Genomic DNA, 15,182 nt, shown 5'->3' with positions numbered 1-15,182 from the left:
AGATAATGATGACTTTGTATGTTGCTCAGCATCACAAATGATGAAAACAAGTTGTTCTCATTACTGCCATAGTGCATCATATCAAATAATAGAGCTGCTGGAAAGAATGATTCCAAGGACGAGTATGAAGGGTTTTAAGTGACGCTAAATGGAGAACCCTTTGCCTTCATGAATACAGAGATAATTACCATAAAATATATAGAGAAATATACCATAAAATATATAGAGAAATATACCATAAAATATATAGAGAAATATACCATAAAATATATACAGAGATATACCATAAAATATATACAGAGATATACCATATCATATAAACAGAGATATACCATATAAAATATACAGAGATATACCATATAATATATACAGAGATATACCATATAATATATACAGAGATATACCATATAATATATACAGAGATATACCATATAATATATACAGAGATATACCATATAATATAAACAGAGATATACCATATAATATATACAGAGATATACCATATAATATATACAGAGATATACCATATAAAATATACAGAGATACACCATATAATATAAACAGAGATATACCATATAATATATACAGAGATGTACCATATAATATATACAGAGATACACCATATAACATAAACAGAGATATACCATATAATATATACAGAGATATACCATATAATATATACAGAGATACACCATATAATATAAACAGAGATATACCATATAATATATACAGAGATGTACCATATAAATGCACAGAGATATACCATATAATATATACAGAGATATACCATAGAATATATACAGAGATATACCATATAATATATACAGAAATATACCATATAATATATACAGAGATATACCATATAATATATACAGAGATATACCATATAATATATACAGAGATATACCATATAATATATACAGAGATATACCATATAATATATACAGAGATATACCATATAATATATACAGAGATATACCATATAATATATACAGAGATATACCATATAATATATACAGAGATGTACCATATAAATGCACAGAGATATACCATATAATATATACAGAGATATACCATAGAATATATACAGAGATATACCATATAATATAAACAGAGATATACCATATAATGTATACAGAGATATACCATATAATATATACAGAGATATACCATATAATATATACAGAGATATACCATATAATATATACAGAGATATACCATATAAAATATACAGAGATATACCATATAATATATACAGAGATATACCATTTAATATAAACAGTGATATACCATAAAATATATACAGAGATATACCATAAAATATATAGAGAGAAATATACCATATAATACATACAGAGATATACCATAAAATATATAGAGAGAAATATGCCATATAATATATACAGAGTTATACCATAAAATAAATACAGAGATATACCATATAAATGTACAGAAATATACCATATAATATATACAGAGATGTACCATATAATAAATACAGAGATATACCATATAAATGTACAGCGATATACCATATAATATATACAGAGATATACCATATAATATATACAGAGATGTACCATATAATAAATACAGAGATATACCATATAATATATACAGAGATGTACCATATAAATGTACAGAGATATACCATATAATATATACAGAGATGTACCATATAATAAATACAGAGATATACCATATAATATATACAGAGATGTACCATATAAATGTACAGAGATATACCATATAATATATACAGAGATGTACCATATAATAAATACAGAGATGTACCATATAATATATACAGAGATGTACCATATAAAATATACATAGAGGATCTGACATGAGTTGTCATTTAATACCAATTTTTATTAAACGAGTTCTGGAAAACTGTTAGTTAGCGAGCCTTTGGCGAGCTTACTAACAGTTTTCCTGGACGAGTTTAATAAAAATTGGTATTAAATGACAACGAGTGTCAGATTCTTTTTATCACATGCTTTTTCCGGTATAAAATGGCAAAAAATCCCTACCTGTTTCACCTGCGAGGCTGATGAGCCGAATATCACCAAGTGTTGTCATTTCCCGCGCTACATGCATTGCAGGAATGTAGTACCGGGATTTATTTAAAACAGCATATATACCCGATCGTTTTAATTCCGTTTATTTAAGAATGCATTCTCAGATGATATCCAGTAAAAATCACACTGTAAACACTTTAATTTTAACGAAATCTTTCTTTCTATTATACCGGAAGTGAACATAAACATCATGACGTCATCTAGTAGATGTGACGTCATAATGTTTATGTTCATTTTCGGTTAAAATAAACTAAATTTTGGACATCAAGACGACATACTTTGTTATCCTTTTAATATTTAGAAAGAAATTCAACTACTCTAACAAAACAAATATTTATTATAGAAATAAAATAAGAATTGAAGGTTTGGTATACAGGAACATTACCAATTAGCAGTTCCTTTTTGCCAATTAACTTTTTATATAAATGCGGAGCGATATATTTTCTGACCAATAGATGAAGAGCAATGTTATATTACACATGTGTAATATAAAAAAATATGTGATGGTTATATTAAACCGGAAACAAGGTGTAGCATGTGATAAAGAGTTATACCATATAATATATAAAAAAACCACAATGGTTTGTAAGTGGAATGTATCGTCCCCAAAGACATGGTTGATATATACACAGATGGTTTGTAAGCGGAAGGTAAACTCCACCCCCACCCCCCACAAAAAAATGTGTATAGATGATTTTGTAAGAGGATTTTCCCTCCCCAAGAACCTGGTTCCCCATTCATTGTAGTATCATTCACCACTCATGGTGGATACAGACACCTAAAAGTATTTGTATCTAGGAAACTGTGTCTGGTTTATAGTTTAAATGTAATCTGGCCTAACATACAATTATTTCTAAACATTTAGTTCCTGCACATACTTTTTACCACTCCTCTTGTAAATTTTTGGCTTGTCTGTTCTTTGAAGAAAAAAAATACCACAAAAATCTTTAGCGGAACTTTCATAAATGGAACTTTAATTGGTACATGTGCTTTTAATGACATTACACATAGAGGAGTATGTGTATTAAGTAGCTGTAAAGCAATGATCAAGTTTTTATCTTTTACGATTTAGGTCTCCAATAAATGATTGCACGATTTAGGTCTCCAATAAATGATTGCACGATTTAGGTCTCCAATAAATGATTGCACGATTTAGGTCTCCAATAAATGATTGCACGATTTAGGTCTCCAATAAATGATTGCAAGATCTTGGAATTGATTACAGCTATGTGGCATTATTCTATATACATAGAAAAGATGGTAAAACAGGTTAATTATTTTGTATTCATCTAAAATACTGAATCTTAACTTTGAAAAAATACTTCAAACTAACAGAGATACAACCTAAGAATTTGATATCATGTTCTATCATCCATTGTTTAGTATCCTTATTAACCTATGGTTTAATTCCATAGTTGAAAATGGATTAAAATGGCTCGACTGATTATTTCCTATGATCGATTATGATTTAGGCCGATTTTAAATCCCTAGTATTAATGTCCACAACTCCAGGTAAAATCGTTCTTGAGTTATGCCCCTTAGCCATGTGAGTCAGATATGCCAGCCCAAGGGTTATAATGCTTGGGCCCAATCTTGTTGATCTGCAGAGTTCAACTGCAGACACATGCAAATTGACCCCAATTTTAGTAATTTAACCCGAAGTATAATTTACCTCCATGCATTAATGTAAATGCGGAAATGAGTTGGGTCATGCAAACTTTTACGGCTTTTGGGTTTTTTTCCTTTGTGTTCCTCAATTAATACCACAATTAGTATAATCGAAAACTGTTTTGTTTATTATTGCTTGTTTCCAGTTTTCTGATGGTGCTTTATTGTGTCTGATACCTGTGGCATATGCTGGAAGTCCTTAATGACCTAGTTATCTTTCTGACATAATTACATCATAATTGATTTGAGAACGCCCTTTTAAATCACCTTTATGCATTTGCATTGTTTATGTGTTTTTAATGAGCGTGTGCACATATTGAATTTCGAGAAACGCTTCTAAATTGTCATCCAAAGCTGATTGATTAATGTAAAATGTTTGAGTGAGTGATTTTAGATAATGAATTATTATGATTCAATTCCTTCATGCCATCAATTTAGGGATCCAATTTCTAGATTTTTGTGCTGAGGCAATACAGGCATGTTGGTCCATAGATAAAATATATTTGGGCGGGCATCTTCTATGCTGTACTTTAAAAAAAAAAGCGGTAATGGTAAGTCTTATTTATATCACATTGATGGTCATTTAAGTCCCATAAACTCTTTTATAGCAATTTTTTCTTGTGTAAAAAATCCAATTTTAATCATTGACAAATCTCCAAGCAAGGAGTGCACCTGTGACCAATTTCTGATCAAGAATCTCATACATTTACCACTAGGCCCTCATTGAAACCCATACTGGTACACACTTACCACTAGGCCCTCAAAAAACTGGACTGGTACACACTTACCACTAGGCCCTCATAGACTGGACTGGTACACACTTATCACTAGGCCCTCAAAAAACTGGACTGGTACACACTTATCACTAGGCCCTCATAGACTGGATTGGTACACACTTACCTGACTAGTCCCTCATAAAACTTGACATGTACACACCTACCACAAGGCCCTTGTAAGACTCAACTGGTACACAATTACCACTAGGCCCTCGTAAAACTCAACTGGTACATCCTTACCACTAGGCCTTTGTTAAACTGGACTGGTACACACTTACCACTAGGCACTCGTAAAACTCGACTGGTACACACTTACCACTAGGAACTCGTTAAACTCGACTGGTACACACTTACCACAAGGCCCTCGTTAAACTCAACTGGTACACACTTACCACTAGGAACTCGTTAAACTCGACTGGAACACACTTACTACTAGGCCTTTGTTAAATTTGACTGGAACACACTTACCACTAGGCCTTTGTTAAACTCAACTGGTACACACTTACCACTAGGCCCTTGTTAAACTCAACTGGTACACACTTACCACAAGGCACTCGTTAAACTCAACTGGTACACACTTACCACTAGGCACTCGTTAAACTCAACTGGTACACACTTACCACTAGGCACTCGTAAAACTCAACTGGAACACACTTACCACTAGGCACTCGTAAAACTCAACTGGTACACACTTACCACTAGGCACTCGTAAAACTCAACTGGAACACACTTACCACTAGGCACTCGTAAAACTCAACTGGTACACACTTACCAGTAGGCACTCCTAAAACTCAACTGGTACACACTTACCACTAGGCACTCGTAAAACTCAACTGGTACACACTTTTCACTAGGCACTCGTAAAACTCAACGCAGGTACACAATTACCACTAGGCACTCGTAAAACTCCACTGGTACACACTTACCACTAGGCCCTCATAGACTGGACTGGTACACACTTATCACTAGGCCCTCATAGACTGGACTGGTACACACTTACCACTGGGCCCTCATAAAACTTGACTGGTACACACCTACCACTAGGCCCTCGTTAAACTCAACTGGTACACACCTACCACTAGGCCCTCGTTAAACTCGACTGGTAAAACTGGTAAGAGCCATTGCTGTGGCTGCAAAATGTGATGAATTTGCCAAATTTATTAGATATGTATTGTACTACATGAATTTCAGTGTAACATGTATTTTAAAAGGGGCTCCATCATTACATCTGTCTTTAAATTAGTTAACTCAATAATGTTAGAGGTTCTATTAATGTTCTACAAGATGGACATTTTATGTCTTGTTGGAGCTGTTAAGTTTTGCTATATTGTGACAATGAAGGATCCATTTAGCATTATTAATGTGCTTGAATGATAGATGATTTACACTTTTTCCCATTTAAAGGCTGAATTCTTCACACCTGAGAGCTACTTTATACGGCCTGATTCAAACCTTGAATTGTGTCGATATGCTTCATCGTGACTCAGACGAAGTTAACAAAATCGTCAAATGAATGAATTTTCTTTAACCTGTACATTTTTTCACTATTGCATTAAATTACAAGGACCCTTACCCAGATATAGAGGCTCATTTAGAGGAAGCCGTTTTCACGCTGAATCTTTGTCGTTAGCTAGTCGACTGTTCGTCAGAGCGGAAAGTGATAGGAATGTATATTTTAATATATGGATATTAACCAAGATGACATGAACTCTAGCTTACCAAGGCAGTTTGCATGATTGATATAGATGAAAATACTTGGACGCTATACTTAAACAATGGATATATGTGACAAAATTATCATGGGATAGCTGATAACCATTGAGTTTGTGATGAAGGAGAAATTATGTTGTAATCTAACCTGATGGGTAAGAAAGAAGTTCATCGTTCTATATTGATTGTATGCTGACTCCTCCCGGGCTGGGAAAGGAGTTTGAATTTGAACATTTAAATTGAAAAGCAATTATAACACAACATGCCACAGTTGTCATTAAACCATTCACTTGACCAATAAAGGGATTGTATTTTTTATAATGCAATGGATTACTTTTACCACCTTTGGCTGACAACCTCCGAGATGTGACTAGGTGAAACTATGTCTACATTGAGGAGGCAGTGTCAGTCAGCGATGGTGGAAAAATGATAAATATTATATACTATTGTGCAAGATTTGAAAACTGACCGAAAAACTACTCTTATAATGTAGAGAATTATTTTAAAAACTGTTACTTTTTATCACAATCTCTGAGTGATACTGCCACCGATGATAAATAGTACCGGTACCTTCTGTCTAGTTTGGTGGTGGAATCATATATGAATGCAATAAAATTTAAGGAAATAAATATCATAATTATACTTATGAAGTATGAAGGTTTACATTACTTACTTTGAGTGCCCTATCTATTTGATATAATGTTTACAAAATTTATAGTGGGTGAATACATTATCAATGTTTCAAAAGTTAGAACTTGCAAAGCTAACATTTATTAATGACCAAATTGAAGCAAAAATATTAGGGATGCAAACGAATGGCAAAAGTGATATTCGAATATTCGGTAATTCTTTTGATCGAATATTCGAATATTCGAACACCAAAATGAACCTTTAAGAATTGTAGTAAACTATTATTATTCACTAAAGTAATAGTGGGTGCCCTGTTACCCTTCCTGGTCGTATTCGGTACACGCGACGGACCCTTATTGTTCTACAAATTAGCCTCTGAATTTCCCATTTACAAAATATATCCCAAGAAAAAGCGATATATCTTTAACAAAAAAAAACAAACCTCTGCGTTCATTTTTGTAAAAAATGCAAAATAAGATCAGGGAATTGCGTTTGTCCCGGTTAAATGACGATATGCGCCAACGTAGGACTTGCAGCCTCGTTCTGGGATTGATGTTTACGAAATATATTTATAGAAAACGACACCATGTCTAAACGTCGCTTTTGTCTTAGGTATTGTACAACAATACAGGACATATATCTTTAAACGTTAAACCATACACTTTCAGTTAATTTTTGTACGCAAGAGCGTTATATTGAAAACATGGAAACAGTTTAAAGCACATAACTAGCACATGTCCTTCATATCATCAAGGCGATTTGAGCAATATCGCCAAGCTTGATTAGCAGTGAAGACAAAACATTGGTATAAAGGCCGATCTCTTAAACCATTAATTGGCATGGTCATTTAAATGTACCCAAAATAATTGGAATGTGTTTTATGTCACTTGTCTAACAGCCAGTAAATGCAAAATTACGGGGACTGTTTATAGTTCCCGGCGATATATCCGATATGACGCGTGTATAGTGTCATCAAGTTCACACCTATGGCATTAGGGTCGTTGTAAAAACAAGACAGACGAAGATGACAGTTGTAGGCAAAACGTTTATTAATTTATAAATTCAACAAAAACATCGAATATTCGAATACCTATTTTGACATTCGAATACCAAACGTTCGATCGAATATTCGAATATTCGTTTGCATCCCTAAAAAATACATATTATTGCAGTTCTTAAAACTCGGAAACAAAATACTCATACAAAAATTACAGTATGGATTCAATTACATGATTGTTCAATAATCCTGATTTTAGCGATAGCTTATAAGCCAGCTTAAAAAAAAATCATCGTAATTTCATGAGCATTCAGATTGCTTTTGTCTGGAAAGAGGTTGTGTCCTTTAGTTCATGACTTGATCCAGAACACAGAAACATCAGAGTTCTGCCAAGTGCTTAGAAGTAACTGACAAAATACAGATACTTTACACATATACACCTAGATAATGCTAACATTGCCAATAAACATGGTCAGATTTATGAAAGATGTAAAATTTTAATGTTTCATGCAAGTATTTGTCTTGTTTAATTTTGTAATTTTTTCCTGTCATAATTCATATCATGTTGTTTTCATTTGCATTTAGCATGTTTTTAGCTTGTTTCCATCAGATAATTTGTCATTAAAATATATTTGGGATAAAATTTTACTTTACCGCATTTAAGATTGCATTGTTGTCCTTTCTTGTAAGTTTTTTTTTCCAAAGAAAACCTGCCAAGAGCTTGTCTCCGTTACAATGATAGGCACGGTGGCATTGAACATTGCCAGCATGATGATATGATGAACACTGAATAAAACAGTTAAAAGCCACTTGCATAACTCAATATGAATCTTAAAGACTCACAATATAACATCTTCATTGTTTAATGATAAGTTATCAGGCCAAAAAATATATCGGATTGTGCTCCTTGTTGGACAATTTAAGTGCTGTCATATGCAAGCAAAGATCTTACTTTTTTTGTGTTTCATGCGAAGTAGTAAAATTCAGTTTCACAAACAAAACAAGTTTTGCATTTTACAATATTGTGTATTCTTAGCGGAGCCGCAAATACCGCAAATACCCGGGTAAAACGCTGTTATAATGTATAAACCTTACATCCCAACATAATCAGACAAACTGTTTTGTTTTAACTTCATTGTGAATGGCCAATATATTGGTGTTTCAATCAATAAGTATGTCACCTAAACTGTCAATCAATAAAGAATTTGTTCTTAAAGTGATTTCAACCATTATGAATTATAATAACATTATGACTGCCATATCTCTATAAAGTGCATTCTGGAGAAAAGACCATGTGGCCCTGTTCATCTCAATAATGGATTTTACCTCAACTGTATTTTATAACATAAAGAATGTTGATTAAAATCAATTGTAAATTAATAGATAGTGTTCCACTGACATATTTACATGCATTAATGAATTGATATGTAAATGTATTGTGCTTAAATGCATGTTAGAATTGCATAAAACACTTTTATTTTGTGTACAAAGGATATAGAAAGGGAGGACTTGTTTTGTATTCATCAGAAAATAACTCATGGAACCACTGTCTTCTTACCTGACATTATATAGATAATTTTGTATCATGCCTGACTCAGTTCTTATGACATGACAGAGACACAAAGTCTGACTCAGTTCTTATGACATGACAGAGACACAAAGTCTGACTCAGTTCTTATGACATGACAGAGACACAAAGTCTGACTCAGTTCTTATGACATGACAGAGACACAAAGTCTGACTCAGTTCTTATGACATGACAGAGACACAAAGTCTGACTCAGTTCTTATGACGTGACATAGTCACAGAGTCTGACTCAGTTCTTATGACATGACAGAGATGCAAAGCCTAGCTGACTCAGTTCTTATGACATGACAGAGGTGCAAAGCCTGACTCAGTTCTTATGACATGACAGAGGCGCAAAGCCTGACTCAGTTCTATGACATGACAGAGATGCAAAGCCTGATTCAGTTCTTATGACATGACAGAGACGCAAAACCTGACTCAGTTCTTATGACATGACAGAGATGCAAAGCCTGACCTAGATCTGATGACATGACAGAGATGCAAAGCCTGACTCAGTTCTTATGACATGACAGAGATGCAAAGCCTGATTCAGTTATTATGACATGACAGAGACGCAAAACCTGACTCAGTTCTTATGACATGACAGAGACGCAAAACCTGACTCAGTTCTTATGACATGACAGATACACAAAGCCTGATTCAATTCTTATGACATGACAGAGACTCAAAGTCTGACCTAGTTCTTATGACATGACGGAGACACAAAGCCTGACTCAGTTCTTATGACATGACAGAGATTCAAAGTCTGACTCAGTTCTTATGACATGACAGAGACACAAAGTCTGACTCAGTTCTTATGACATGAAGGAGTAAAAACATTTCAACAACATTTGTTTTAGGTTGCCTGCTCAGTAAAAAAAACATGGTTGTAAACTTGTGTTCGTACTGATGTTTGCACTTGTAAAACGTGTGTGTCTCGCCACTGTGGTGCATCCTTGTTTTAACAACCCATGTTTTTTTAATCCTACAAACACAGAAGTGAGTTCATGACTTTGAATTGCTATTCAGGACACATTCCTCTGGGCGTATGAATTAACATAAGAAAGCAGTAACTGTTATGTATATCATTAACTGACTTTAAATATTTTAATAAAGCAATATGCATATGATCTAGTAAGACCATAACACTACATTATGAGATATGTACAGCATTTACAACTAAAATGGACTGAAAAATGATACACCTTTGCAATATTTTGCAGCAACATCAAACAAATTATATGCATTCATTCATTTATAGTAATCAATCTAGATAAAAAGTGTTAACTTTCTTAAAATGATGAGCAACATGAACTCATGTACACCATACTTCCTCATGTACTTTGTGTCAAATTAAGTTTTGTCTCAGCTCAGATTATTTTTTTTACTATGAGAAAAGTCACTCATTTTTGAAAAAAAACCCATAACAGGACAAATTGTTAAAAGTTCTAAGTAATCATTTTTATGACATTGTGTCTTTTCAGAGGAGGGTCCCCATAGGCCTCACCGGGGGGGCTCAGGCCACCAGCGTAGCCGGGAACCATCTGGGAGTTCCCCAAGAGACGAAGAGCCAAGTTCGAGTAAAACCCGAGACGCAAGTGTTGAGACAGTAGACCGTGGGGTCGGCCCCACCCCTGCCCCTCCACCGACATCTCATGTGGATCCAAGATCTTTCCCGCCCTCATATTATGGTCATACTTCTAGTTTCCTTGACCCTCGTAACGGGCTAGAATCGTCTTCTCCATACGCTGCTGCTGCTGCCGCTGCCGCTGCTGCTGCTGCTGCTAATCCTTATGGTGAGAAATGAACTTATGTTTAACAGATTTTCATTAAACTTGTAATACAGACTCATTTTTACATCCGTGTTTGCATACCCACATACTTTGTTAGTTACTTAATTACAAAGTCGACAAAAAAGAACTGCAGGTGTGTTAAACACATAAAATGGAAATGTATCCTTAGTTCACCTTTGTCTGGGTCATACAAAGTAAATGTGTCATATTTAAGACTGCTGTCATAAACAAATGATCCTATATGTCTATTTAATCATTTAGTCGAAGTTTTGATATCAGAGACTGCCTTCCCTGTAAAATGTGCTGTTTTTGTTTTCTCTTATTATTTTTATTTCTTATTTTCCCCTTCTACTTTGTGTTACATTATTTCAGGTGTACCCAGATCCCCAGTTTACAATGTGCCACATTATTTCAGGTCTACCCAGATCCCCAGTTTACAATGTGCCACATTATTTCAGGTCTACCTAGATCCCCAGTTTACAATGTGCCACATTATTTCAGGTTTACCCAGATTATAATTTTACTTTAAAATTAATTGTGTCACATTATTTCAGGTCTTCCCAGTTTCCCATTTTACAATGTGGCATACTTATTTCATATCTTCTGAGTACCCATTTTACAATCAGTCATTTTGTTTTAGGTTTGCCCGGTTTCCCATTTTACAATGTGCCATATGGAATCAACCCGCCCCTGCCGCTAAACTCACAGACATTGGAGGGCCGCTACAACTGGCCCCCTCTCTCCTTCCACCATCCCATGACTGGGTAGGTTCATTAATGCATCAAGTTGATATGGAAAAAAAAAGAGTTTTTAATCACCTGCTGAGACGTAATGTCCATCCTTCAGTCTGTCTGCTAGCATCATGTCTCAACAGTAACTTTTTCATTTTTAATCGGATTTCAATCAAACTTCACCTCATATTTTATGCTTTCATTTCAAAGGTCACGGTCACACTTTGTGGTCAATAAAATCTGATAGGGATTCCCTAGTTATATTTGTTTCTCCACTGTCACATTGTCATTAGTATTGTCAAATTCACTGAAGTGAATTTTAAAACAGCATGACAATTGTGAAAGTGTGTCTCATAAAGTATTCATGCTCCAATATTAAAGGTCAAGGTCACAAAGATCACTATGAATGTCAATGTAATAATATTTGTCTCAGCTGTAATTTTGTTGCTTTTGGACAGATTTTAATCCAACTTCACAAAATTGTAGAGCAGCATATGCATATAAAGGTGTGTCACATATAACTGTCATGCTCTTATATAAACTGTCAATGCAGACTTGAATGTAAATGTTGCCCAATATAAACTATAGCAATATTTCATGTTTCACATATCTCCCTGACAATGGTCAATCAGTAGGCATTGTCATGTTTCAGTGACAGTGCTCATTTGCATCAATGTATTGTTTTGTATTATTAACATTGTTAATTAAAAAATGCATGTTTTTAATAGTTGTATGAACCAGTGAATGATGTGTATAAATAACATAACAAGTAGAAATTCTTCAAAAAAAAGTATGCAGTTTTAAACCCCTTTTGCTGGGAATGCACTGAAATGATGACACATCATATAATTTTGATTCTTTGCAAAATGTTTGGTTACTGATTTCTATTCTGTACATCTAGATTGCCGACAAGCCCGTCTCACTCGGATGTGTCGACGCTGTACGGGTTGCGAAGTCCCATGGCCCCGAATGAATCCCTGACAGCTCTTGCTTCTAGACTTCACTGGGACCAGCTACGACAAAACTACCTTAGTCCCCTCTCAGGGGCCCGCCGTTACAGCCCCGCCACATTACAAGGTATTTTGACCTTGTCTGCTTTTCACAAAAAGTATTCAAGATATTCTTATGAAACATGGTACACGTTGCCAGATACAATACTCACATAAGCAAGGCCCATAACTCTCACTTTAATCGTGGTCAAGTAATACCCTTCTTTTGACTGAAAAAAAATACCATTGGCAACTGTTTGGACCTCTTATTTAGGAATCGTTATATTTTGGAAATCAATGGCTCACTTTATAACATAATATCAGATCAGGTGCATAAGGTATGAAAGAGAGGGAAAAGTCTATGGTAATATTTATTTTCCACAATTGAAGTAGTTAAAGCTGCACTCTCACAGATGGAACATTTTTACAACTTTTTTATTTTTTGTCTTTGAACGAGCCAATTTTTGTGAAAATCCATGGAAACCAATTATATAAGACTGCTGACAAAAGATTAGATTGCAGATTTTTAAAGTTAAGTTCAAAAATTGATGTTTTATGCATTTTTCTTAAATCGTTAGTAACGGTTTAAGCCATAAAACATTAATTTTGGAAAGAAAATTTGAGAATCTGTGATCTGATCTTTTGTCAGCAGTCTTATATTATTGGTTTGCGGATATTAACGCAAAAATTTGCCCTTTCCAAGACAAAAAAAAAAAAAGTTGTAAAAATGGTAAATTTGTGAGAGTGCAGCTTTAATTGAGATGAAATAGTAAAACAGTTCAAAATTCATTGTCTAAGATGATTTTGTCTTTCAAAGGTGTTTGTATATTTTCGCTTTACTCGTTACTGACATTAAAGTTTACCCCCTGCAGGAGCAGGTTTTGGTAGTGGTGTTGGTTATGCACAGGAGTACCGTGGAGGATTCAGTCCCTATGGCCACCACAGCATGTTCACCGATCTTCCCCCCACCCCAGGCAGTGGCAGTGTAACACTACCTGGGTCTATCGACCCCAGTGAGTACCTTGTTAACTATGTTATTAGTTTGTTATTAAGTTGTAATGGTTTTAAATGTATTGTCAAAGTCTTGGAGTCTTTGGTGGCTGTGGCGATTTATTGCTAAATCAGTAAGTTTAGCCATGACTCAAAACCATGATTTAAGATATGCACTTGAAACTTGGTTCACATGTTCCCAGTGACAATATTTATATGTTAGATATTCGCATAAAACTTGGTTCACATGTTCCCAGTGAAGATATGTATACGAATAGCAAGGACCAATACTTGGGAGACAATCATTGACATTGTTGTGTAATACAACTTAACACAACTTAATAGACTGAACAACATGGAAAAGCTTTCATTTGCGTGTTCTTGTAAGCCCCCCAACTCCCCACAAAAAAAATATTGAATAAAGAAAATAATGATAATAAATAAAAATCCCTATAAGCAAAGTTCATTCTACAGTCATTAAATTTTCTTCATTCCAGATTTTTGTCAATTCATAGAAAATTAAATTGACGTATTAGCCACCAAATTACACTATTATTTTTTTTGTTATAAATATTTATTGCTGTGCATAAATTTTACATTTAATGTGCATACTTTTTTCTTGTAAATGTTTGTTCTTAGAAATGAAAAAGAATGTATTTCTGAAACATTTAATGCAGTGTTGCCAGGTACACTTCTGATAGATAATTGATTAAATTTACTACTCTGAAAGTTTGGTGGTATGATGACTTGTTTTTAAATGTCAAATTTTTGTTTACAAAAAACATGGAGAGAATGATAGATAATGTAATTGGAGTTTATATTTTAATGAGTTATTTGATCCCATAACATTATAAAATGCTATGCACTAATAAAATTGCAAATGTTGAAGTTTTTGTGTTTCAATTTTTTGTAATGTCATAACATCAGTGCAATTCGTTGTAACTCTATCAACTGTCAGTTAACATTTATGGTAAAGTCATTGTAACACAAGTCATGTTTTGGGACTTTGCTTTATAGGGCATGCTTTTTTCTACATCAATCTAAATATTTATTTATTTTAAATTCAAGGCAAACCTAAATGATAAAAAGTATGTACTTGTATGTAAAAAGCAGCTACAATAGTTAATCAGTGATTTAAATATTTGTGAATGATATGTGATAAAATGCATTCCTTTAATTACAAATAATATGTAACTCCCCAAGCCCCTCCCCCCTACCCCCTTCAATGTTCTTATTATGAACTTTGTTGGC

The 15,182-nt window shown here is 34.0% G+C and overlaps 1 protein-coding gene across 3 annotated transcripts in view; it reads left to right on the top strand.

Annotated features, from left to right (window-relative positions):
- LOC128234179 (zinc finger protein GLI4-like) overlaps positions 1 to 15,182 on the top strand; it is an 83,294-nt gene that overhangs the window by 41,612 nt on the left and 26,500 nt on the right. For 2 of the 3 annotated variants that reach the window (XM_052948237.1, XM_052948236.1), the window contains exons 3-6: positions 10,913 to 11,224; positions 11,862 to 11,985; positions 12,854 to 13,029; positions 13,814 to 13,954. In XM_052948237.1, the coding sequence (XP_052804197.1) occupies positions 10,913 to 11,224; positions 11,862 to 11,985; positions 12,854 to 13,029; positions 13,814 to 13,954 (753 nt within the window). Of the gene's footprint in view, positions 1 to 6,271; positions 6,391 to 10,912; positions 11,225 to 11,861; positions 11,986 to 12,853; positions 13,030 to 13,813; positions 13,955 to 15,182 lie in introns of those variants that run through there. The other variant, XM_052948238.1, reaches the window with a different exon arrangement.

Source organism: Mya arenaria, chromosome 5 (assembly GCF_026914265.1).
Source record: "Mya arenaria isolate MELC-2E11 chromosome 5, ASM2691426v1".
Taxonomy (NCBI): Eukaryota; Metazoa; Mollusca; class Bivalvia; order Myida; family Myidae; genus Mya; species Mya arenaria.
Note: the sequence above shows the minus strand (reverse complement) of the source record. Positions and strands in the feature narration are given on the sequence as shown.